General features: G+C 42.7%; 1 protein-coding gene across 2 annotated transcripts; it reads right to left on the reverse strand.

Moving 5' to 3' along the window:
- Positions 1-14723: 14723 nt before the first annotated feature.
- LOC139390809 (regulator of G-protein signaling 14-like) lies at positions 14724-24196 on the reverse strand. Of its 2 annotated transcripts, none has more exons than XM_071138211.1 (15): positions 24073-24196; positions 20950-20971; positions 20659-20807; positions 19483-19575; positions 18096-18239; positions 17715-17894; positions 17547-17583; positions 17358-17425; positions 16886-17095; positions 16717-16793; positions 16507-16633; positions 16224-16299; positions 15879-15919; positions 15696-15795; positions 14724-15510 (listed from the first exon to the last, which is right to left on the reverse strand). In XM_071138211.1, exons 1-15 carry the CDS (start codon positions 24118-24120, stop codon positions 15332-15334), a joined length of 1551 nt encoding a protein of 516 aa, XP_070994312.1. In that variant the 5' UTR covers positions 24121-24196; the 3' UTR covers positions 14724-15331. The 2 variants fall into 2 exon arrangements, with proteins under 2 accessions (XP_070994312.1, XP_070994311.1); XM_071138210.1 differs by having other exon boundaries at positions 14726-15510; positions 17547-17586.
- Positions 24197-25899: the final 1703 nt, after the last annotated feature.

Here is a 25899-nt window from a genome sequence, read left to right on the forward strand (position 1 = left end):
TTCACTGTATAGGGCTGTAAAGAAAGAGTATTTTATTTTATTTGGCCATTAAAAAAAAAAATAAATGCTACACCCAGCAACAAATATACACAGTACCAGTGAAAAGTTTGGACACACCTACTCATGCAAGGGTTTTTCTTTATTTTTACTATTTTGTGCATTGTTGAACAATAGTGAAGACATATGAAAAAACACATATGGAATCATGTACTAACCAAAAAAGTGTTAAACAAATCAAAATATATTTTAGATTTGAGATTCTTCAAAGTAGCAACCCTTTGCATTGATGACAGCTTTGCACACTCTTGGCATTCTCTCAACCAGCTTCACCTGGAAGGCTTTACCAACGGTATTGAAGGAGTTTCCACATATGCTGAGCACTTGTTGGCTGCTTTTCCTTCACTCTGTGGTCAAACTCATCTCAAATCTTCTCAATTGGGTGGAAACAGGGAATTGTGAAGGCCAGGACATCTGATGGAGCACTCCATCACTCTCCTTCTTGGTCAAATAGCCCTTACACAGCCTGGAGGTGTATTGGGTCATTGTCCTGTTGAAAAATAAATGATAGTCCCACTAAGCGCAAACCAGATGGGATGGCATATCGCTGCAGAATGCTGTGGTAGCCATGCTGGTTAAGTGTGCCTTGAATTCTAAATAAATCACTGGCAGTGTCACCAGAAAAGCACCCCCACACCATCACACCTCTTCCTCCATGCTTCACGGTGGGAACCACACATGCAGAGATCATCCGTTCACCTACTCTGAATATCATAAAGACACTTTGGTTGGAACCAAAAACCTCAAATTTGGACTCATCAGACCAAAGACGTATATCCACCAGTTTAATGTCCATTGCTCGTGTTTCTTGGCCCAAGCAAGTCTCTTCTTATTATTTGTGTCCTTTAGTAGTGGTTTCGTTACAGCAATTCGACCATGAAGGCCTGATTCACACAGTCTCCTCTGAACAGTTGATGTTGAGATGTGTCTGTTACTTAAACTCTGTGAAGCATTTATTTGTGTTGCAATTTCTGGAGGCGTGTAACTCTCATGAACATATACTCTGCAGCAGAGGTAACTCTGGGTAGTCTTTTCAAGTCCTTTCAAGTCTTAAAGTAATGATGGACTGTCGTTTCTCTTTGCTTATTTGAGCGCTCCTTGCCATAATATGGACTTGGCTTTTTGCCAAATCGGACTATCTTCTGTATACCACCCCTACCTTGTCACAACACAACTAATTGGCTCAAACACATTAAGAAGGAAAGAAATTCCACACATGAACTTTGAACAAGGCACACTTGCATTCCAGGTGACTACCTCATGAAGCTGGTTTGAGAGAATGCTAAGAGTGTGCAAAGCTGTCATCAAGGCAAAGGGTGGCTACATTGGAGAATCTAACATTTAAAATAAATGTTTATTTATTTAACTCTTCTTTGGTTATTACATGATTCCATGTGTTATTTCATAGTTTTGATGTCTTCACTATTATTCTACAATGTAGAAAATAGTAAGAAATTAAGAAAAACCCTGGAATGAGTAGGTGTGTCTAAACTTTTGACTGGTACTGTATACCAACAACTGTCTATAGCCATTGTGGTCCTCTTTTGTGGGCAAGGGTAGCAGGGAAAAAATAATTGACATGGGCGCTATTTGCCATACATTCAATTCGAACTCAATATGGGAGCAGTTAAATAATGAAACCATAAGGCCAACCCTCTGTAATTCCAGATGAGTCCTTCATTTATTGCAAATATGCCAATTTTAGTCACTAGCTATAAGAGGAAAAAAGTCAACACTAGCTTTAATTCCAAGGTTGAGACAGACTGCAATACCTACATATCAGAGAGACATGGAACAGGGACAAACACTGCCCTTACCTTTCGTAACCCTCTCTGCTTTCACTGTGCTCATCCTTTCACCAGCTAACTAAAGAGAAGGAGCGATAGCAGCCAATTAAATGTGAACAAAGGAAGACTACATTGTATTAACTGACAGCAGTCCTTGATGTAAGGGGTCAACAGTCCTCTGCTCTCTGGCAGTACTCAGATAAACTTGTCTTGTAGACATGATCCCTACCAGTAAAGGCCTTGAACACCTCTGTCCTCAGAAACATCTATGTCCTCAGAAACATCTATGTCCTCAGAAACATCTATGTCCTCAGAAACATAAATGTAACATAAATGTCCTCAGAAAAATCACTGTCCTCAGAAACATCTCTGTTCTCAGAAACATCACTCCTCAGAAACATAAATGTAACATCACTGTCCTCAGAAACATCTCTTTCCTAATTTTCCCCTCTAAATTTCCCGTGCTTATGGTCGTCAGACTGCCGGCTGACACTTTCTACAGAAATCAGACTCCCTTCCTTCAAAGTTGTCTTGTTCTCTCTGTAGGGGAAAGCTTTTTTCATGTCTAAGCTGTCGCTTAGAGGTTTTCAGATTGGGGACACCTGCGGAGTTGTTACAGCTAATGTGTTCTTAAAAGCCTAGAACCTTTTCTGTGACTGTGAGCTGAGTACTTATTTTAGAGTGACGGTAGCACTCAGATGTTCTGTGCCATCTTGCTGGTTGAGCTGTTTTCTGAGTGTGTGAGGAATCCAGGCACCAACAAAGTTACAGCAGGTTAATATATAAATCTACAGAAAGATGTGAGTGCAACTCTGAATTCCTTTATGTGAGTGTGTGTGTGTGTGTGTGTGTGTGTGTGTGTGTGTGTGTGTGTGTGTGTGTGTGTGCTTGCGCGACTGCGGGTGTGTGTGTCTGTGTGTGCCTTCTCACCTCTCCAAGATGAGAATTATTTTGTGGTTTGTATTCATTGTAAATAATGATGAGTGAGAAAGTTACAGACGGTCAAAGATAATAGCCCCAAGACATGCTACCCTCTCCTGTTATTGGTAATGGTGAGAGATTAGCATGTCTTGGCAAAAAAAAAAAATATTGTAGAAGTGTTTCAAAACATATTATATTATTTTTTACGTTAAAAGTTACTCCAAAATGACAATACATTATTTATCATCCATTTCTATTGGGCAAAGAATCTTCTGAAAGACAACCAAAACGAACTGCAAATGCATCCAACATTTTTGCAAAGTCACAAGCTTGATGTAGTACTTGCGTGCTAGGAATTTGGGTGTGTATATGCGTGCGCGTGTGTGCACGTGTGTAAGTGCGTGTGAGTATGTGCGATTGCCTTCTAATTCTATCTACATGGTGTACCTCTCCAAGATGAGTAATATTGTGAGGGTTTCTTGAAGCACAGCAAATCCCTTGAATCAATTATTAATAGGATATAATTAAGCAAGCATCATGATGGATGGGAGCTCTCCAAAGACAAAGCAATATGTATTCATTGGAATGGAGTCCATTTACGCATTTACATTTTAGTCATTCAAAAATGAATCGTTTATGCAACTCATTTAATGTCTTATGTATAAAGGTTGAACAGCTTTGAAACACAGGGGTTGCATCCATGGTAAAGTAATGTGATGATCATTATCCTTAGTTTGTAGACTACCAAAATTATACTATCACATCACTACATAGACCTTATAAGGTAGATCGCACATCACTACATAGACCTTATAAAGTAGATCTCACATCACTACATAGACCTTATAAAGTAGATCTCACATCACTACATAGACCGTATAAAGTAGATCTCACAACAGTACATAGATCTTATAGTAGATCTCACCTTGGTTTGTCCCTTAGCTTAATGTTCCTTTGATGAAGTGTATCACCTAAAGTCACTCTCAAAGAAGAGACTCTTCATGAGAAAAATGAAAAGCCAGCCGTATTATATACCAGCTGACTGAGTTTAACGTTTAAAAAGGGACACCACTTGTCTTACTGATTAACTGGTCACATCATTGGGCCTCACACCATTAATCAATAACAACAATTGAGAACATTAATATCACATAAACTGAGGTATTCAGGATAGTGGCTGTTGTGTTGTACCATGTTAGTTTATGTCATGGTTGAGCTGAGGTGGTTGTTCAGTAGGGCATCATTTAATATAGACCCTCTGAGTGTAGATTAGAAACTGCATGGGAGGGGGATTTTTTCTATTTAATTAATAACTCAAATGATGTGCTTCTAAAAGCAGGGTAAATCTGACACCTACTGGTGAGAGTGGAATATTCAAAAAATTCTCCATTACAGACTGTCCGGTAATTCAAGGTGAGGTTCTCTCCACATTATGAATCTAGAGTGCTTATTATGTATTTCTCATCAAACAGCACTGGTGACCTGAGAAGACTCTGTAGAATTAATGCTTTAATGGAATAAGATGGCTTACTGAAGATCTTCTGAACACACAGCAAGCGAGCAGGAGAGAAAAATAGAACATTCTTTGCATCCCGTAAGTTCCCCAGGGTAAAGGCCTCCAGAGAGTGGGAGTTGTCGGATGTTAATTATTACTCTGTTCACAGAACTTTCATATCAGCAGTATTTTCACCCAGATCTTCTGAACCCAGGCCAGTAATAACCCCTGACAAACAAGAGAGAAACTGACACAGTGTCTCCATTCCTCCTCAGGGGAGATGGGAAGGTCCCCCATGGAAGATACAGGATCATGATATTTGTAGGTCTTCAGCTGGTATTTAAAAGAGATTAACATGGAGGTTAGCAGGTGGGAGAGAAATCCTGGATTTTACCATCACATACACAAACCCGTGATAGAGGCAGTCTGGGACAGGTCCAGGATCACCAGGTAAATCCTGGGTAATGTTGCTAGTTCAGGTGCCAGGGCATTGGGCATTGTCTCTGCTGCCCAGTGTGGCACGGGGAGAAACAACACAGAGCACTAGTGGGCCACCCATAACACATGCCAGCCATAACACATGCCAGCCAAACTACTGCTACCTTCAAACATGCCAGTGTAACACTGAAAACAGTACCAAGAGAACAGTGAAACATGACATTGACATTGCAACAACTTAAGGTAAATGAAAACATGACAACTTCATTAAAATCAAGGATGCGCCATATACCGTACACCTAGTGTGGAAGTACATTGGAGTCCGCAATGATTGACACCCTTAAATAAAGATCAATAATAACTGTATAAAATAATTAACATACTTAGCTGTACTGTACTTTTACTAATACAGTTGCAGAGATAAAGAGGTTTTGTTTAAGAACACTTTTTTCCCCAAAAATAAGGGGGGTCAAAATGATTAAATCCTCTAAAGATTCTTACAATTAGTCAAAAGTTCAGTGTTTGGTCCCGTACTCCTTGCACGCAATGACTACAAGCTTGTGACTCTACAAACTTGTTGGATGCATTTGCAGTTCGTTTTCGTTGCGTTTCAAATCTTGTGCTTGATATAAATGAATGGTAAATAATGTGTCATTTTGGAGTCCCTTTTATTGTAAATAAGAATGTTTCTAAACACTTCTACATTAATGTGCATGCTACCATGATTATGGATAATCCTGAATTAACCATGAACAATAATGTGTGAGCAAGTTAGAGGGTCAAAGATCATACCCAAGACATGCTAACCTCCCCTGTTATTGGTAGCGGTTAGAGCATTTACAATAAAAGGTACTCCAAAATCACATTATTTTCCATTCATTTATATGTGGGGAAAAAATCTGAAATAAACTGAAAATGCATCCAACAAGTTTGTCAAGTCACAAACTTGATGTTGTCATTGCATGCAAGGAATATGGGAACAAATACTAAACGTTGGACTACTTTTTTATAAGAATGGGGGGATCCATTTTGACACCTACCTTTGAAAAATATATATTTTAAAATAAAATCCCTTTCTCTGAGTACTTGTATTGGTACAGAACAAGCTCTTTCCATGACAGACTGACCTGGTGAAATGAATCTGAAAGTGGATAATCAGTCATACTGGTGACCACTGGAGAATAAACTGCATGAGCTCCGTTCGAGACTATCCTACCAATGGGACATTAAAAACTGTAATATCTTATGTTTCACTGAGTTGTGGCTGAACGAGGACATGGATAATATACACAGTTGGCTGGGTCTTCCATGCGTCGGCAACACAGAACAGCTACATCCGGTAAGACAAGGGATGGTGGTCTATGTCTATTTGTCAACAACAGCTGGTGCGTGATCTCTAATATTAAGGAAGTCTCAAGGTTTTGCTCACCTGAGGTAGAATACCTAATGATAAGCTGCAGACCATGCTATTTACCAAGAGAGTTTTACTATATTTTCTGTAGCTCTCCATTTACCACCACAAACCAATTCAGGTACTAAGACCACACTCAACAAGCTGTAAAGGCCATAAGCAAACAAGAGAATGCTCACCCAGAAGCAGCATTAAAAGGGAAACCCAGACGCGAGCTCCAAAGTGAGCCTATGCAAGCCTACCAGAAGAGGTAAATGTCTTCTATGCTTGCTTCGAGGCAAGCAACACTGAACCATGCATGAGAGCACTAGCTGTTCTGGACAACTGTGTGATCATGCTCTCTATGTCAGATGTGCGTAAGACCTTTAACTTCTTGCTCCTACTTGAGACGCAGATGTCTCAAGTAGACACCTGGAAATGCAAATGCGCTACGCTAAATGCTAAATGTACTCGTTAAAACTCAAACGTTCATCAAAATGCACATGCAGGGTATTGAATTAAAGCTACACTCGTTGTGAACCTAGCCAACAAGTCAGATTTTTAAAATGCTTTTCGGCGAAAGCATGAGAAGCTATTATCTGATAGCATGCAACACCCCAAAATGCCTGAATGCGACGTAAACAAAGATTTAGCGTAGCCGGCGCTACACAAAACGCAGAAATAAAATATAAAACATTCATTACCTTTGACGAGCTTCTTTCTTGGCACTCCTATATGCCCCATAAACATCACTATTGGGTCTTTGTTTTCGTTTAAATCGGTCCATATATACCCAAAATAGCTTTCTATTGAAGCTGTGTAATTCAGAAAAAAACATTGTTTTAAAACGCAGCGTCATTTTTTAAAATTAAAAAAGTCGACGATAAACTTTCACAAAACACTTCGAAATACTTTTGTAATCCAACTTTAGGTATTAGTAAACGTTTATAATCTATCAAAATGATTACAGGGCGATGTGTATTCAATAGCTCCTCGTCTTCAAATCAATGGCTGAAAATGTGCACTTCACAACATCCTGGCGGAGACCGGAAGAAATTGAATCCAGTTAGTTGGATTTACCAACAAAAAAGTCCCTGGAAAATGACGACAATGGCGACATCGTGTGGAATCTGTAAGAATTGCACGCAGGTCCATAATTAATTTTGTGCCCTTTTAACAACTCATGAAAGTGACGCATGGAAATAATTTTTAGCTTTCAGAGAGCAGTTTTTCTTGCGCTTTTCGATGAAACACACGATCTGTTATAGTCACAGCCGTGATTTAACCAGTTTTAGAAACTTCAGAGTGTTTTCTATCCACACATACTAATCATATGCATATACTATATTCCTGGCATGAGTAGCAGGACGCTGAAAAGTTGCGCGATTTTTAACAGAATGTTCGAAAAAGGAGGGGGTAGACTTAACAGGTCAACATTCACAAAGCCCGAGGGTCAGATAGATTACCAAGAAGTGTACTCAGAGCATGTGCTGGTCAACTGGCGAGTGTCTTGACTGACATTTTCAACCGCTTCCTGACCAAGTCTATAATACCTACATGTCTCAAGCAGACCACCAATGTCCCTGTGCCCAAGAACTCCAAAGTAGCCTGCCTAAATGACTACCACCCCCGTAGCACTCACGTATGCAGCCATGAAGTGCTTTGAAAAGGCTGGTCATGGCTCACATCAACACCATCCTCCCAGAAACCCTAGACCCACTACAATTTCTATACCTCCCAAACATATCCACAGATGACCCAATCTCCATTACACTCCACACTGCCCTTTCCCACTTGGACAAGAACACCTATTGCGAGAATGATGTTGACTACAGTGCAGCTTTCAACACCATAGTGCCTTCAAGGTGCAGCACTAAGCTAAGAACCCTGGGATTAAACATCTCCCTCTGCAACTGGATCCTGGACTTCCTGATGGGCCAACCACAGGTGGTGAGGGTGGGCAACAACACATCTGCCACGCTGATGCACCATTGATTGCATCACCGCTTGGTATGGCAACTGCTCGGCATCTGACCGCAAGGCGTGACAGTGGGTACTGCGTACAGCCCAGTACATCAATATGGCCAAACGTCTTGCCATCCAGGACCTCTATACCAGGCGATGTCAGAGGAATGCCCTAAAAATTGTCAAAGACTCCAGCCACCTTAGTCAAAGACGTTCTCTTCTACTGCACGGCCAGCGGTACCGGATCGCCAACCCTATGTCCAAAAGGCTCCTTAACAGCTTCTACCCCCCAAGCCTTTTGACTGCTAAACAGTTAATCAAATGGCTGACCAGACTATTTACATTGGCCCCTTTTTAACACTGCTGCTACTCGCTGTTAATTATCTATGCAGTCACTTTACCCCTACCTACAGATTACCTTGACTAACCTGTACATACATACCAGTAGCCCCTGTACATAAAGGAATCATAGCTTTCACCTGGATTCAAATCCAATTTTGTCACATGCGTAGAATATCACAGGGGCAGACCTTACAGTGAAATGCTTACTTACAAGCCCTTAACCAATGTTTTATTTTTTATAAAGAAAATGTATTTAAATAACTGCAGTAAGAAAAGTAACAACAAAATGAGGCAGGGGCTACACTTTGTGTTACTTTTCTTACTGCAGTTATTGTATATTTTCTTTAAAAAAAAATCTGCAATTGTTGGTTAAGGGCTTGAAAGTAAGCGTTTCACTGTATTCAACGCATGTGACAAATAAATTTGGATTTGAATCCAGGTGAAAGCTATGATCCCTTACTGAAGTCACTTGTCAAATCCACTTCAAATGCATTTAGATGAAGGGGAGAAAACCAGTTAAAGAATTTTTTTGTTGAGACAATTGCAACATTGTTTGTGTGCGTGTTCCATTCAAAGGGTGAATGGGCAAGACAAAACATGTACGCGTCTTTGAACCAGTGGTGGTGGTGGTGTGGTAGTAGGTGTCAGGCGCATTGGTTTGCATTAAGAATTGCAACGCTGCTGGGTTTCGCCACACTGAATTTGCCAACACATCACAACTGCGGGAAGCATTGGAGTCAACATGGGCCAGCATCCTTGTGGAATGCTTTCGAGACCTTGAAGAGTCCATACCTCGGCTGTTCTGAGGGCAAGTGTAGTCATTATTGCTTATCTTTATCAAGGGCGTCAAATTCTCCCCAGCCCAACTTTGTTCCTCTCCTGTGAACCATGTTGACAAACTTTCTTGCTTAACTCAGAAAATGTCATGCTTCTTACTGATCAAACATTGTTGTTGGTGTAATTATCTTCAGTATTTTGATCAGTTCTAAAGGGAAGAGACTGGTCCACTCAACAGAATTGCTTTATTGTGAAGAATACACATTCAGTTTGGTAAGTACAGAACCATCAGTACCCCTGTGTGTTTCTCTAATTACTCACCAACTCAGTGTTTGCTTTAAAGTAAATGTGGAAAGGCAAGTGACTGTATGCATGTATGCACGCATGTATAAATAATGAGCAGATGGAAGGCTCATGGCCCGATATTCCTGCAGGGCCAAGCCGTCGTCACTTCAGCTCCTCTGTGGAGGACAAGGGCGTCTCAGAACCTTCTGGGCCCTCCTAAAAAGGCGCACACAGTTTGAGACGTCACGGTATAAAATAACACAATTAAATCTTGCATTAGTGACTATTGATTCTGGCAGTGCTGTTAGCAAGTAAGGATTCCAAACCACACACCTAGACTTTGTCCAGGTCCAGTCCACCTGGGAGGGATTCCTGTGAGACAAAATAGACAATAGGTTAGAGATGTGTCACGGAGAAGGTGAGGGATGAGGCAAGGGGAGGCTGCTCACCCCCCTAGTAGGCTGGATTTGGACCTGTTCTTCAACTGTTTCTGGGGGGTGAGGGAGGAGAAATAGACTGGATAGACAGAACAAAAAATACAGGGAGAGTGGCTCAATCAGAATCACACCAGTGAATAAAGCCTGGAGGCAGCAGCACAGCCAAGTGCTGAATGAAACCGGATTTGTGTGGCCTGTTCAAATGCCATCCAGGAGTTACGATGAGACAGCTGGAACAATCTTTGATCTTCTGCTCAATGGCTGGGCAATCCTCCGTTAGGTCCACAATTATATCAAATCTAGGGTTGGCTGTACACAAATTATTTAACTCCTGTGGCCAATCGGAGGATAAGAGGATTAGCTCGTTAGTGCATATATGTCAATGAACTAAGTCCACCAAGTGGCGACACTCACCAAGGGAGAGTATTCAAATCATATTTTATTTGGTCACAGGTACCGAATAGAACTTACAGTGAAATGCCTACTCACAAACCCTAAATCAACAAGGCAAGTAAGATATACAAATAAAAGCTGGTACTCACTTCACTGGAAGAAAAATAAGCGCAGCAGTAAAATAACAGTAGCAAGTCTATGTACAAGGGGTACCAATACATAGTCAATGTGCTGGGGCACAGGTTAGTCAAGGTAATATGTACATGTAGGTAGAGTTACCCTGACTATGCATAGATAATAAACAGGGAGTAGTAGCAGCAGCAGAGAAGGGGGGGGGGATGCAAATAGTCTGGGTAGCCATTTGATTAGATGGTCACGTGTGGCTTTAAGCTGTTTAGAAGCCTCTTGGTCCTAGACTTGGCGCAACAGTAGTGCTTGCCATGTGGTAGCAGAGAGAACAGTGACTACTGCTGGAGTCTGACCAGTTTTAGGGCCTTCCTCTGACAGGTATATAGGTCCTGGATGCCAGAAAGCATGACCCCGGTGATGTACTGGTAGTACGCACTACCCACTGTAGTGCCTTGCGGTTGGACTCCGAACAGCTGCCAGGCAGTGATGCAACCGGTCAGGATGCTCTCAATGGTACAGCTTTGAGGATCTGAGGACCCATGCCAAATCTTTTCAGTCTCCTGAGGGGGAATAGCCTTTGTCATGCCGTCTTCACAGCTGTCTTGGTGTGTTTGGACCATGATTATTGGTGATGAGATATTCAAGTTCCTTGGTGTCCACAACCTGCTCCACTACAGCCCTGTCGAGGAGAATGGGGGCATGCTCGGTCCTCCTTTTCCTGTAGTCGACAATCATCTTTGTTTCGATCACGTTGAGGGAGAGGTTGTTATCCTGGCACCACACAGCCAGGTTTCTGACCTCTTCCCTATAGAAGACCAGAGTCTAGTCCTGTGAATGGTGTTTTTCAAATCATGCTGTGGTAGAGTGACAAGCGGTTGAGCCTGTGTAGGTGAAGGCACCCTGTGGCTAAAGGGTTTATAATCCCCAACTTCCTGCTCCCTGTAGGATTCAGCCCCATCTCATTAACTATTGATGAGGTAATATAAATTGACTCCTTATTACCATGACGTCAAACATTAGCCACAATCACCACATGTACCGTTCCATTTCCATGCAGCATCTAACCATTAATCTGGTCTAAAAAAATAATGAAAACATATTCCTAGCCCAGCAATCGATTAACACTTTTTTTCAAAGAGCTGCACCCCAACACCAGCGTCAGCTTGAACAGTTAGTATACCCTTACAAATACATGGGCCACAATACACTGAGCCACACTACAGTTGATGCCTCATTACTCTTAAAAGGGGCAATGTATAGTACATCACAGTGCAACATTGTATTGAAATGTATAACGCATCATACTGTAACGTTGTATCGCAACAAAGAGTTCCTGGCATGAGCAGCTCTCCCTCAAAAGGTGGATGGAGTTTTCTGCGGTAGTCTGTCAGTCTGAGGCAATTGATCTAGATGTTGATTTCAGGCCTGACTGGACTCTTTCCTCCTCATCCCAGAATCCCTTGTGTTATAGAAGTGCTATTTAAAATGAGGACCTGTAGAATAAAGTTGCCCCAGTGGAACACCGACTCAGAAAACACCGCCTATCGATTAGTCCACATGACTGACTCCGTAACAGCCAAGGTGACAGATCCAAATTGGACACTTAGGTGTGTGTACTATCCACACACAGCATCATAGGCACACAAACACAACATGAGGAATGTCCTTACAGACTTCAGCTAGGTTGGCAAAAAAAAAAATATATATATATAAAATTCACCCTGGCTGCAACTCCAGTTTCTTCCCCCCACCATGAGAGACAGAAAAGGGTAGCTAGGTTTCCATCCAATTGGCGATAGATTTATGCAAATATTCTAAATTCTGCTGCATTTTCCCTGGGATAACATTAGCTATGCTAGATGTTAAGGGGTTAAGGTCAGGGTTAGCTAACATGCTAAGTTGCTAATTAACAAAAATCCTAAAAGATCTCCATGAAATTCGAACACGCGTTATAAGCCCGGTAATCCTAATTATGTTTTCGCCTCAAGTAGGCGTCTGTTTTTTTGTAACCACACCAAATGTATCATATACTAATTTGAGCATCTTGGATTTACATTTACTACGTTAAATTTAGTCTGAGACCAGGCTGACCGACTGTGTGTTTCTACCAAATGATTTACATAAGTCAGTACGTGATGATTAAGTGCACACAACATTTACTTCTGCCACGTAGGTGTTCATGTACTGAATAAAAATCAAAAGTTCAATGTGTTTCCATTATATTTCGCTCTACCGATGGTGGTGACAAGACAATTTATGTTTGATCCAAAAATGTGGTCTGGGCCTTCGTATGGACGGTGTGACAAACGCAGAGCCTCTGGAGGAATGCAGAGGTCAAATTGAGCACCATTGTGTGCCTCCGAAATTTTGTAACAATGCTGAGGGCTCCGTATGGACAATGATTGGTTAACGGTAGGTGGGGTGCTCAGCGAAGCACAAGTTGCCCTGACTTCTGCAGAGGCTGTATCACCGTAACTGCAGATGTTGGATTGACCATGCAGCGCCTACCCGCACAGCATCTGTTGGCTCTACTCTGTGCCATAGCAGGCACATTTAACAGTTATAGACGCTGCATGGTCAAATCTACAGTACGCATTCACCACCTGCTGTTCTGAGTGAAGACATCATTAATCTGCAGTTCTGAGTGATGACAGCCTGCCATCCACTCTTACACAGATATGACCTGATATTTACCTCAGTATTGAGTGCACTTATTCCCACAACCACATGGTCTTTTCAAACTCATTCGACCCCCCCCGCCCAAAAAAGGACATTTACCACCCCTCCTCCACAAAGTAGTACCTGTCAGAGGCACATTATCACTTGAGACAACCTATTGGGTGTCATTTAGCTACAGCAGAGTATTAGAGTGGGTAGAAAACCCCACAGTTCGGTCTGTCACTCAGGTGGTTCCAAACACCTACTAGGCAGTTCCCCAATGTCATAGTCAATTCATACCTAATAAAGAAACTGACAAGCAGAAACGTGGAGGGCCGAGTGTCACCACCTAGCTAGCATCGGAGCTGGTGACAATTCTATCAGAGATGTGGGAATTGGAGAGTCACTATTACAGCCTACGAACACATACGAAGTCATGAGAATCACATAACCACCCCACTGAGTCCAAGGACGTGTCCTACACAGTACATGATCACTGGCCAGCAGCTTTACTACAGTTATATCCACCCTTTCTACGAATCCTGAAAGAGTTATCAATGCTGCCTCACTCTCCCTGGCATTTAGTCACAGCTCAGCCATAAACGGCTCACCTGATCCTGAAATCAGTTCCTTATAGTCGCCACCATTTCAGAGTTACCATAGAACAGTCTCTCCCCCACTGGCCAAGCATACACAGCCTGCTGCTGTGTTGAGCCTATAGCCATTAACTCACCAACTGTTTCTACAAGCACTTACTGTCTAATGGATGGGTCTAGTTTTACACAAGTCATGCATTCCAATGCATAGCCTAATGCCTGCTGGAGTATCTCAGCACCCGTTAAATTAAAAGGATTGAGTTAAGAGGTAGGACAAATATGCCACCACCTGATTTATATTCTACACATACATAGGCCCGGGATAATGTACATTACCGCAAATATGGAACACATTTTAACTACAGTGAGTACCATTTTCAAATGACAAAGCGCTCACACCCACCACGCTTACCTTGTCCCCTGCCTGGTCTTATGGCACTACGTGGATATTACATATGGGTCTGCATGAGATAAGGCAATTTGGTCTAGATAGCTGACAGCATCAATTACAGCTAAGCATCATCCGAGAGCGAGATAAAACAGACAGGATGAGAGAGAGTACACGTGGAGCACCGATGACTGAACACGTCCAGAAGTTGCCGGAGGAAAATGACAGATTGCACATCTAGTGGTTTGCATCCTCTGATCAGTCCGGTGTGTGTAATATAAAAAGGTGAAGACACTACTCCATTAACTTTTACATTTCTCTGAAGGATTGTCTTTCTTTGACCGAACAAAAATGAAGTGTAATAACTAATGCTTTCAAAACTATTTCACACTATTCCCATCCAGAGACACACACCCCATACAAGGGAAGTGGCTTCAGAGGGGCACCGTCAAGCAACAAGTTTATGGAGATGAAGCCAAGCTGCGATTGGCTCCTAGACAGGTGACGAACCAGTCACAGCGCAGTCCAAGTGGCATGTTGAATTCAGATGACATCACTCAGATCAGAGAACTAAAATAGTGTGTAATTACGTTGGATGCGCGTAGTCTGTCCTTGAGATATTACACTGACGGACATGAGTGTAACCAGTCAGCTAGAGGTACATAGATCAATGATACTTGATTTATTAATGTGCAATGAATGGAAAGGTAAGTTAATACTGAAGTTAGACCCTGAATAGCACTCTGATAACAGACAGAAGGTTTGACCGTCACAGAGGACCTGGCATTCAAAGGATTGACCATCACAGAGGACCTGGCATTCAAAGTGCAAACACAGCAAACAATGTGCTCAAAAGTATTACATGCCAGATAGTCAATTAAATGAACTCAAGAGAAAAGTGCTAAAATAAAACCAGTTAAATCTCAAAATCACATGTACTCAAAGTGCTTAGTTAAATATAAAGTTCAACTTAGAGATGCAAGACCCTCATGAATTAAGTCATTCCTTGATTCCAAAAGAACTGAATTCAGGGGAGGAATTGGAACCTATAACAGACTCTGCATTTCATTACATTTTGTACAAAAGTATGACAAGACATGTCTCTGAGCTTAGCCAATCATAGGCAAAGTGCTAGACTATTGCTCTTAATAGTTGGGGTCTTCATGTATACAGTTTGTTAAAATTTTAACCCCCCCACACGTTTGGAACCTGATGAGTGACAGACTCCAGACTCCAACAGGGGTGGGAGTGGAGTTGGGATGGTTCTGACTCCTCAGTGTCTGTGGGTGCTCCATCCCCCTGTCACGCCTCCAGCCTCCCCCTGTTGAGTCTCCTGGTCGTGGACAGGTGGTTTCAGGAGGAACTGGGGCAGCTCCAGGTGTTCCTTGGTCAGCAGGCCTCTCTGGTCATCCACCCTACAGGCCTGGGCCCTGGACAACAGCTCTATCATCACTGAGAGACGGGAGGGAGGAGGCATGGAGAAAGATAAATACATGAAGTTTCTCAGATTAGGGCTAACAGCTACTACTAGGTCGTCTATAGGGTTTAGTCCCATTACAGCTACTAGGTAGTCTATAGGGTTTAGTCCGGTGACAGGGGCAGTAAATAAGCCATGACCCCATGGTTCTGACTCGTACCTTCCATCTCATGGTTTTTCCTGACCCTGGGCTTGGCTCCGGGTCCGTCTGCCTGAGGAGACACATGGACCTCTGGGCCTACTGGAGATCTACCGCTCTCCTGAAAAGTGTTCAGAACACCACACATTTTACTTTAAGCTTTGGACTCCCAAACATCCTGGCTGTCAACAGTGCAGGACTCACCTGTGCGACTGGAGTTTGGCCACTGATCCTGGGACTGCCAACTGGAATGACAAGACAGTAGTAAGTTCTAGATAGGCTACTGTACACATTATGGGGTTTGATATCTGGGAAAATCCCAAGTGTCACATAGAAGAATAAAACATGAAGACACACAACCAAGTATCTCCCAGTAATGAGTAGTCCTCAGGGAGTGACCACTTATCCAAAGTGAAGGCAGTTGTGGTTACGGAGTTTAAAAAGGTCTGGAACACCAGTTAGGATACACAACACCAGAACAATGCCCGGTCCCTGCCACCATCGGGACAAAGCACTAGTTAACATGTGTGCTAATATGTATGTATTCACCTTTGTCCAGCTGCAGCTTCTTATTGGCCAGTTTGAACACACTAGTGCTCATGCTCAGTGGCACATCACTCCCACTCTGCAAAACAGGATATGTTCACACAAACCTCTCACACTCAAAATCTTATTTTCCCTAACCCATACCTTAACACTAAACCCCCTAGAAATAGCATTTGACCTTAAGGGGATGAACAAAATGTACTCTGTTGGTCAAATGTGTTTGTTTACTATTCATGGGGACTTCTCCTCCCTACAAGTACAAGTAAACACGTCCATACACACCCACCATGGTGACCCGGGCCTGGTGTGATGCGAGTTGGTGTTTCTGTAGTATCGCAGACAGGGCATCCTGCAGAGTCTTACTGGACTTCACCATGATGCCCACTGTCTTACCAGTGAACACCACCTCCAACCTGAAACACACAAACACATATCAACACAGCACACAAGCACTGAGGGTCAGTAAGACAGAAAGAGGAAGTGACAGATGACTCACGCAAACGTCACCCTCAGCTCCAGGGAGACTTGCTGGTTCCTCAGTATTGAACAGTCCTGCTCCAGAGATAAGGGCTTCTATAGGAGGACATATTGGTAACTGTCATTTAGGATGTTGAGAGGTGACGTGAGCATTGTTGACACCATTTAAACCTCTCATTTTGGCTCACCCTGTCCTTTCCATGGAGGTAGATAATGATGTCTTTGAGGGGGAAGCCTCTCTTCTCACAGAGGCCAGACAGCATTTCCCTGAGGGGGAGGCCGGGCCGTATGGGGGCCAGGGATGCACTGCCATCAGGCAGGTAGACACAGCAGTAACCTCCTTCCACACTACCGCAACCATCACCCTGCCCCTGGTCTGAGGGACCAGAGCGACCATTCTAGACAAGAGAAATCAGGGAGAAATGGGGGCAGGTAGAGAGGGAGAAAGGGGAGCAGTAGAGGTAGTGATGGAGAGAGGGGAAGGAAAAGATAAGGGTGGAGGGGTGTAGTAGGAGGAGAGTGGGTGAGGAATGAGGGAGAGAAGGGAGGGTTGAGAATGAATGGTTATACTTAATCTTCCATGTCATTCATTATATATATATATTTTTTTTTAAACTAATCTCCTCCCACATCCCAGATGACCAAGTATGATGAATTTACCTCTACACTGCTGTTGGACATCCGATAGTCCTTACGAGACACATTCACCTTATTGTATGACAAGTCTACTGAGAGGGGAGAGAGAGTGACGGGCGAGGAGAAAGAACCAGACAGAGGGTAAACATAAACTAGAGAATATCACAGAGTTAGACAAGAGATTTGGAGGTTTATGGCTGAGGGGAAGCCTACCTCCCCACGATCCCCTCTTCTCCCGTTGCTTATCCCTCTGCTGAACACAGGTTACAAGCTATTACGCAAACACACAACCACACACATCCAAACTGAATAATTGAAATGGTCCTCATTAACGGTCAAAACGTTGCTTTCATAGTCATTGTTGAAGTCCATCCATCCCACCTTCTTGTTGTCATTGAGGGAGCGGCTAAAGGTGGCCATGTTCTCCCATGATCCTGTGCTGGTAGGTTCAGCGGGGATGTTGGGTAGTGGCCTGCCCTCCACACTGGCCAGGGTACACTTCTGGTAAAGAGGGGAGCGGACGAAGCGCCTGTAGCTGTCCATCTTCATCAACTTTAAAATCTGATCCAGGGAGGCAGGGACAAAGACACCAGTTACTGGAATGGCACTGGACTTTCAACACTATTACACTAGAGTTGGTCATGAGTTTGAGGTGTTCTACAATTGCCTTCAAACAAAACTGAATTCCAAGAGTATAACATGCACTAGCTAGCTGGTCTCTGTGAGCTGTGTATATGGCAGGCAGATGGCAGCAGAGCTGACCTGTTTCTGGGCCTTGTCAAACATTCCAGCTGTAGGCTTCAGCAGGTCCTTCTCCTCCACGCGAGCCGTGTCGTCGATGTTCACAGCGTAGGGAGCGTGGTCAGACAGGTATGTCTGGAAGATGGCATGAGCCTCCTCACTTAACTATGGGAATAAGACGAGTCCCAAGTGACACCCTATACCCCATTTAGGGCCCTGGTCAAAAGTAGTACACTATCAGAAGTAGTGCACCATATAGGGAATAGGGCCATTACCAGTGATGCATCAGTCCAGCTCTACAATCTGGTCCAAACAGACACACACACACACACACACAACTCTCCTTCCTCAGTCCATACTGTAACACATCTATTCAACTGTTAACATTCAGTTACCTGTTGTGACTAGGGGGCAGTATTTTCATTTTTGAAAAAAAAAACGTTCCCGTAGTAAACGGGATATTTTGTCAGGACAAGATGCTAGAATATGCATATAATTGACAGCTAAGGATAGAAAACACGAAAGTTTCCAAAACTGTAAAAATATTGTCTGTGAGTATAACAGAACTGATGTTGCAGGCAAAGCCTGGGAAAATCCAATCCGGAAGTGCCGCATGTTTTGAAAGCGCTGCGTTCCAATGTGTCCCTATTGAGCAGTGAATGGGCTATCAACCAGATTACTCTTTCTCCGTATTCCCGAAGGTGTCTACAGCATTGGGACGTAGTTTTACGCATTTATGTTGAAGAATACCCGTAATCGGCTACATTGCGCAAGTGGTCACCTGATGCTCCCAGAGAGATTCTCATGTAAAATACAGAGGTAGCCATTACTCCAATCGGTCCTACTGAAAAACGAATTGTCCCGTCGGATATATTATCGAATAGATATTTGAAAAACACCTTGAGGATTGATTATAAACAACGTTTGCCATGTTTCCGTCAATAGTATAGAGCTAATTTGGAATATGTTTCGCCGTTTTCATGACTGCAATTTCCGTTGCCTACAAAAACAATATTTTTGGAAAAAAATCAACATTTGCTATCTAACTGGGAGTCTCGTGAGTGAAAACATCCGAAGCTCAAAGGTAAACGATTTAATTTGATTGCTTTTCTGATTTCCGTGACCAAGTTACCTGCTGCTAGCTGGACAAAATGCTATGCTAGGCTATCGATAAACTTACACAAATGCTTGTCTAGCTTTGGCCGTAAAGCACATTTAGAAAATCTGAGATGACAGGGTGATTAACAAAAGGCTAAGCTGTGTCTCAATATATTTCATTTGTGATTTTCATGAATAGGAATATTTATGTCCTTTGCGTTATGCTAATTAGTGTCAGGCGATGATTATGCTCCTGCATGCGGGATGGGGAGTCACTAGAGGTTAAGAGAAGACAGGAATAAGCCCATACCTCTTTCATCCGGGTGGGTGGAATCTCCCGGAACTTCTCGCAGGCCTGATAGAACAGGATATTCTCCGCACTCACCTCTGACCTCAGGAAGGCCTGCGTGACAACATAGACCTGATGAACAGATGACCTACCATACAGCTCCCATCAGATCTGATCAACAGATGACACATTCACTAAATAACATTTAAAAGCTGACCGTATGCTCCAAAATATTTAGCTGTACAACCTGGAATAGTATTTGTGAGTTATGATCAGGCGTCGCTGTACCGCTGCCATATCCCGCAGGTCCAGAGAGTAAATAAAATGCACCTATAGGTCTACGGCTAGCCAATCAGATACAGGCATCAGTTCGGTAAAATAACAATTATTTCAATGTATGCTTACTCAGCTGTGGCGCAAATAATATAAGTGATCTGTTACCAGTGTGATCATAAAACTCAAATTTAGAAATGGTTACTTGTCTGAGAATAACATTGGCTATGCTTGAATTGCCCTGCCAAGACGCAGGGATAATGCATTGGGCCTATAGCCTACTGCACAAACCTCGGTACACAACTGTTTTAAATAGGTTATTGTTAAATAGGCTTGCGTTTTTTAAATTTTTTTATCTGAGCAGTAGATCTCAGCTAGCAGGTATTTTAACTTTTTTACCCCTTTCTCTCCCCAATTATGAACTTGTTTCATCGCTGCAACTCCCCCAATGGGCTCAGGAGGTGAAAGTTGAGTCATGCGTTCCCCAAAACAGTGTCCCGCTAAACCACACTTAACACCCGCCCGCTTTACCCGGAAGCCGGCTGCACTAATGTGTCGGAGGAAACACCATTTAACTGATGATCGAAGTCAGCCTGCAGGGGCCTGGCAGGCCACAACGAGTCGCTAGAGCGCGATGAGCCATGTAAAGCCCCCTCAGCCAAACTCTCCCTTAACCCGAACGACACTGTCTGCCACCCTATGGGACTCCCGGTCAGTTGTGACAGCCTGGGAACGAACTCGGGTCTGCAGTTACCCCTTAAACACTTCAGTGCATTAGACCGTTGCGTCACTCAAGAGGCCTAACATTTTATAATGAACAACGTATTTTAATGGTCATTAGGTTTAGGGCACAGCATGCTCTTCAAAATAAGCTAGTTCTCAATTAAAAGCAACGATTTCTGAAGCTGAGTGCGTGTGGCTCACCTTGAAGTAGCATATTCCCATGGGGTCTTCCAATAGCATCTCGAAGGACACAGCCCAGCTGACGACACTGCTGGCCTGGGCAGCTCCCCCTTGGGCCTCTGGCAGACTGGTACAACTGCCCCCAGAGCCACGACCAGACATGTTCAGCTCTGAGAAAAATCACACACACTAATAAAACCCATCCACACCCTGAAGCCTCAGGGAAGCAGACTGACACTACTACCCGCACAGGCATGCTCATATTTGAGAAACAGCTCTGAGACAGACAGGCACAAACACACACAGGCTTACCGCCATCTGACACTGCCTGGCTCTGCAGAGACAAGGGGAAAGTGTGTCAGTCTCAGTCAAATACAATATCACATGATCCATCAATACAACAGTTCCACAGACGTTAAAATCTAAAGTCAGTAATGTAAAAGTGGAGACCAACTTCGTGGAATAGAAATACAGACCAACGTTATAGACCAGAATACCATTCAAAACAGGAACAATCTTACAATCACTCAACCAGGTATTGACAATGAAAAAATCTCAGGCAGTGAATGAAGGACAAAAACACACCAATGCAGCATCAGGAAGTGATAGTGAAGACAAACAGCTGCATGTCTTTGATCTGACAGCTCTCCTCTACGTTAGAGCACTCAAGCAGGCAAGGCCCCAGCTCACACAGGAAGAGTGGGTGTCACTGTACTGCTCTCATTCAGCTTTCAGGACAGAGAATGTTTTTTTTTTTTTTTTTTCAGCTCCAGTGAAGCTTATATGTCATGTTCTTTCCCAAGGAAAGGTGAATTCGGGACAGGAATGTGCATGCTGTACTGAAAGCAAACAAAAGACAAGCAGACATTCTACATTTCAGAGCACACTCGATGGACCTAAGCAAACCCTACAGCCTCATGCATAAGGTGCATGCTAACTGCTAAGATGAGGAAACATAGGAGTGTTCTGGTTCTGGGGAGGTGTTCATAAAGCATCTTAGAGTAGGAGTGCTGATCTAGGATCAGGTCCCCTCTGTCCATGTCTTATTACGATCCGAAGTTAACTAGTCCTAGATCAGCATTCGTACTCTGAGACGCTTTATGAATACGGTCCCTGATGAAAGACAACATCCTTAAACTCACTGTGTTGTGTACAATAGTGATGCTGCAAATGACGACAAGATGCATCCTTCCACGAGACCACCATAAGCATGCATTTCTTTGAGCGTGGGCACTCCAATCACGCCACTCCTCGTATCCACCCGGACTCACTTAAGATGTCTCAACAGCCTCCTGAGGATATGAGTAATTTCCCTGACATCACCACCCAGTGTTATGTGACTCAATCAGTGATTGCGCCACAGAGGCAGAGGGACGGGTGGAGACACCACCACATGCCATAGAGATTGGATGTGATATCGCTGAGGGCAATCTGTAAACAATGTCTGTATACTTTGACAGTGGTTTAGATGCCTAGTCAGTTTCACTAACAGCCAACATTGTCTTGTAGCAGCTTTGGTATCACACCCCAGTCTACTTGGCAGCAGCTTCATAGTTAATAAAAATCACATGGTCTTCGCCTGAAAGGCATTACTCAAACAGAAACAGCGGTTTAAAGCATAGCCCTTTTCTCCATTGATAGCGGAGCACAAATGTCAGGAAACTCTTTAAAAGCAGGATAAATCTCCTATGGAAATAGCAATTATCAAAACGTTTTAAAAACAAATTCTAATAAAGTCAACAGTTGGAGAATGGATGGACACTCCAAACTTTTAGAATGTTTATAATCCAGATGTTGACTGAATTATAGCACATAAAACATTTCTGGCACAGACCGATGGAGTTCAGTAATTTCAGGGAATTAAGGTTTCAATTTGTCAAATGTCAGTCTTTTTTTTGCGAACGCACTCATACATTGTATCAGGTATTTTGTTAATATGTTGCGTCATTTGCATAACTACACTGGGTGTATTTACCTATATAAATTAACATAAGAGAAACAGAGCTGCAACCACCCATCACCTAGGCCTACCTGCACTGTCTATACTTCCTCATTAATTACGGTTGTCACGTTCTGTTGCAGAATTTACCAAGTGTGTTAATATCAGGATACCCTATTAAATTTTTTATAAATAAACTTAGCTCGAGATTACACACTTCACATTATTTGTGAGATCAGACATAAATCACTAATCTGAGTGTTCATTTTCAGAAGTAGCTTTCATTTCAACGCATTTGTAAACATTGAAACTGTATAAAATGACTTCAATTGCATAAAAAAAAATGAACATCCATCAAAGGAGCTCTTTGTGATGCAAGTGTCTAGACGATGCATTAAATCCCTGTCAAAAGCTTTAGCGTTCTTAGAGATTCAAAGGAAAGACAATGTATCCCATTTCAGGCATTACGCACAGACAGGTCATTACAAACACTTCCACAGTTGTAATGTCGGGATCGTTGTCCCTTCCACGGGACTGTTGAGCTAACGCGATTAGCGTGAGGTTGTAAGTAACAAGAACAGACATATCCGATATTGGCAGAAAGCTTAAATTCTTGAAAATCTATCTGCGATGTCCAATTTACAGTAGCTATTACAGTGAAATAATACCATGCTATTGTTTGAGGAGTGCACAATTTTGAACATGAAGTAATTAAAACAAATTAGGCAGTCTCGATTCCAAATTTTGAACAGAAACGCAGTGGTTCATTGGATCAGGCTAAAAAGTTACACACACTGCTGCCATCTAGTGGCCAAAATCAAACCACACCTGGGCTGGAATAATACATTATGGCCTCGCCCTTGCATTTCAAAGATTGTACAAAAGAACAGTTATTTTTTTCTTTGTATTGTCTTTCACCAGATCTATTGTGTTATATTCTACTACATTCCATCCACATTTCCACAAACTTCAAAATGTTTCCTTTCAAATGATACCAAGAATATGCATATCCTTGCTTCAGGGCCTGAGCTACAGGCAGTTAGACTTGGGTATATCATTTTAAGCAAAAATTAAAAGGGAATAACACCTTAGAAGAAAAATAAATGGCACAAAGAGTATGGAAGAGTTGCAGGAGTAAAACAAAAGGAATCAATCCTACGAGATTTGTGTCAAATGAATTTTGCTCCCCTCAAACACAGGAAATAGATGGCTGAAAAAAAACAGATCCTGAGGTGGGTGGGGCATGCGCATTGGCAATAGATCCTTAGGTGACCCAGAAGGAATCTTGACTTGAGGCCAGCTCTAGATAGGGCAGTGGAGAGCAATCCAGAAGGACTCAACGTTTTGAACAATGCAGATAGAATTTTGTTGAGTTGACTCCTGCTATACATGGCAGAGATGCATGTCTGTTCACATGATATATATCTATCTGAACAGTATGTAACATTACACCTCACTGAATTCAACCCAAGTCTACAGAGAAACAGACAACTTACCATGTGACCAACACCAGGAACACCCAGAGTCTTTATGTTCTTAGACATAGCTGAAGTACCGGTGGGAATCCAAAATTATGCGCACCCATTGAGGGTGTCACAGCGAAGTGATCCACCCTGCACTGACACACTTAGGTCCTCCTCATTCAGGACTCCCTGTCATTTCCTGTCTGAAAGGAAGGGTTGCTGTGGCAATGGGCCGCAAAAGGGGAAGCAGGGTTACAGTGATCAAACTGCTTTCATCTTGGCTCTTGAGAAACTCTCTGATGTGGGTGGTGTGCTTGTGTTCCTGTCCTACTGTATTTCAGACTAGACAGTGTAGGCTGAGAGACTTAACTCAGGTGAAAACTCACCAGAGCAAATATGGCTACCTGATATAGCACCAACAGTGCATTATGAGAACAGGTTGTGGATCCAACCACAAGAGCTGTGACTGCGCTTCCCACCCCATTAGAGATAGCGGTGTCACCAGCCAGCCCTATAATTGCCAGTGGATAAAGGCACATCCAGTCAAAGATTAAAACATTCAATAGGCTACTCAAAGTAAATACTTCCAGAAGAAAATTGTCTAATTTATTTCCAAAAATGCCAACGAGTTGTTTGAGTCTTTCTACAATTAGGCATACCTTTATTTGAGTTGGTGGACAGGTATCGTTGTAGGTGTTCAGTTTCCCAAACTTGTACTGAGCAGTTCTCTTCGCCAGCCGAGAGAGACTTCGGCAGAGCCCGCTGAAGGCCACCATCTTCCGGAGAAAAAGCTTTTGGGACTGAATTAAAATGTATTTGCATAGCACTATGTGAGAGAGGTGTTTGATAAGAAAGCAGTTAAAAATATAAACTACTGCTTGAAGAGTCTGCAAATATTGAAAAGGAAAGATGCATTTGAAGAAGATATACTATTTAGAAACATAAGAATATACGTTATAATTCAGACATAGACCCATAGCCTACCTACAAAAACTGTTTGGATCACCAATTTAGTTCACCTTGCCTCTCTCCAAGTCAAAGCTCAGGGCATGGTGCTAGAAACACTTATGGATCAAATCTAAAAGCCAATGAAGTAGAGCCAATCAAGTGGAGCCAATCAAGTGGAGCCAATCAAGTGGAGCCAATCAAGTGGAGCCATTCAAGTGGAGCCAATCAAGTGGAGCCAATCAAGTGGACCTTAAATATTTGTCCGGCGCGTGATCAAAATGAAGAAATAGCAGCTCATCTCTCTTATTCTTCACCTTTTCGTACTAGTGTGGCTTTTAGTGTAACAAACCAACGTTTACAGAACAGATTCTCTTTTTTTATGAGGCAGGACATGGCACATCCACATTGCTGCTTTAGGGGACAGTGCTGTAATCTCTCAGCCCAATAGAATGTCATTCCATCAGCAGAGGAGAGCAGAGCAGAGAGGCTGTCACAGGAATATATGGGTCAGGGGACCTTCTCCTGCCCAGACTTATAGGAATTGATTTATTTGAGCTCTCTGGGAGGAGAAAAATGTGTTTATCCTCAGTTAGGCAGGCCTGAATAAATGACGGCAAATCACTGCAAGTTTTAAATGGTAAAAGAAACCAAAAGGGGGAGAAATGTGATGGGTAACTGTATTTGTTTGATCAACAGCACTCTCTGGTGGCCACAGAGGAAGTGAATCTGAAGTCCAGAGAACAGACCTTTATGGTTTCAGAGCCAGACTGACAGGTAGTGAGGAGAGTTGAAATTCATATCCCATGATGCAGTGTACTTTTGTACTGTACTGCTCATAATTTGTTTGAAATGTGCTGTCTGTGAAAAGGGCTCCTGATCCTTTGGAAGTCAACACACAATTTGCATGGTTCA

Source organism: Oncorhynchus clarkii, chromosome 31 (assembly GCF_045791955.1).
Source record: "Oncorhynchus clarkii lewisi isolate Uvic-CL-2024 chromosome 31, UVic_Ocla_1.0, whole genome shotgun sequence".
In the NCBI taxonomy this organism is placed as follows: Eukaryota; Metazoa; Chordata; class Actinopteri; order Salmoniformes; family Salmonidae; genus Oncorhynchus; species Oncorhynchus clarkii.

Coding starts and splice junctions, on each gene's coding strand:
- LOC139390809 (XM_071138210.1), bottom strand. CDS start 24,120: ATGTCTAAGAACATAAAGACTCTGGGTGTTCCTGGTGTTGGTCACATG. Junction 19,576..20,658: donor TGGGAATATGCTACTTCAAG/GTGAGCCACACG, acceptor GTTGTCACGCAG/GCCTTCCTGAGGTCAGAGGT. Junction 17,426..17,546: donor GAAGAGGGGATCGTGGGGAG/GTAGGCTTCCCC, acceptor CTCCCCTCTCAG/TAGACTTGTCATACAATAAG.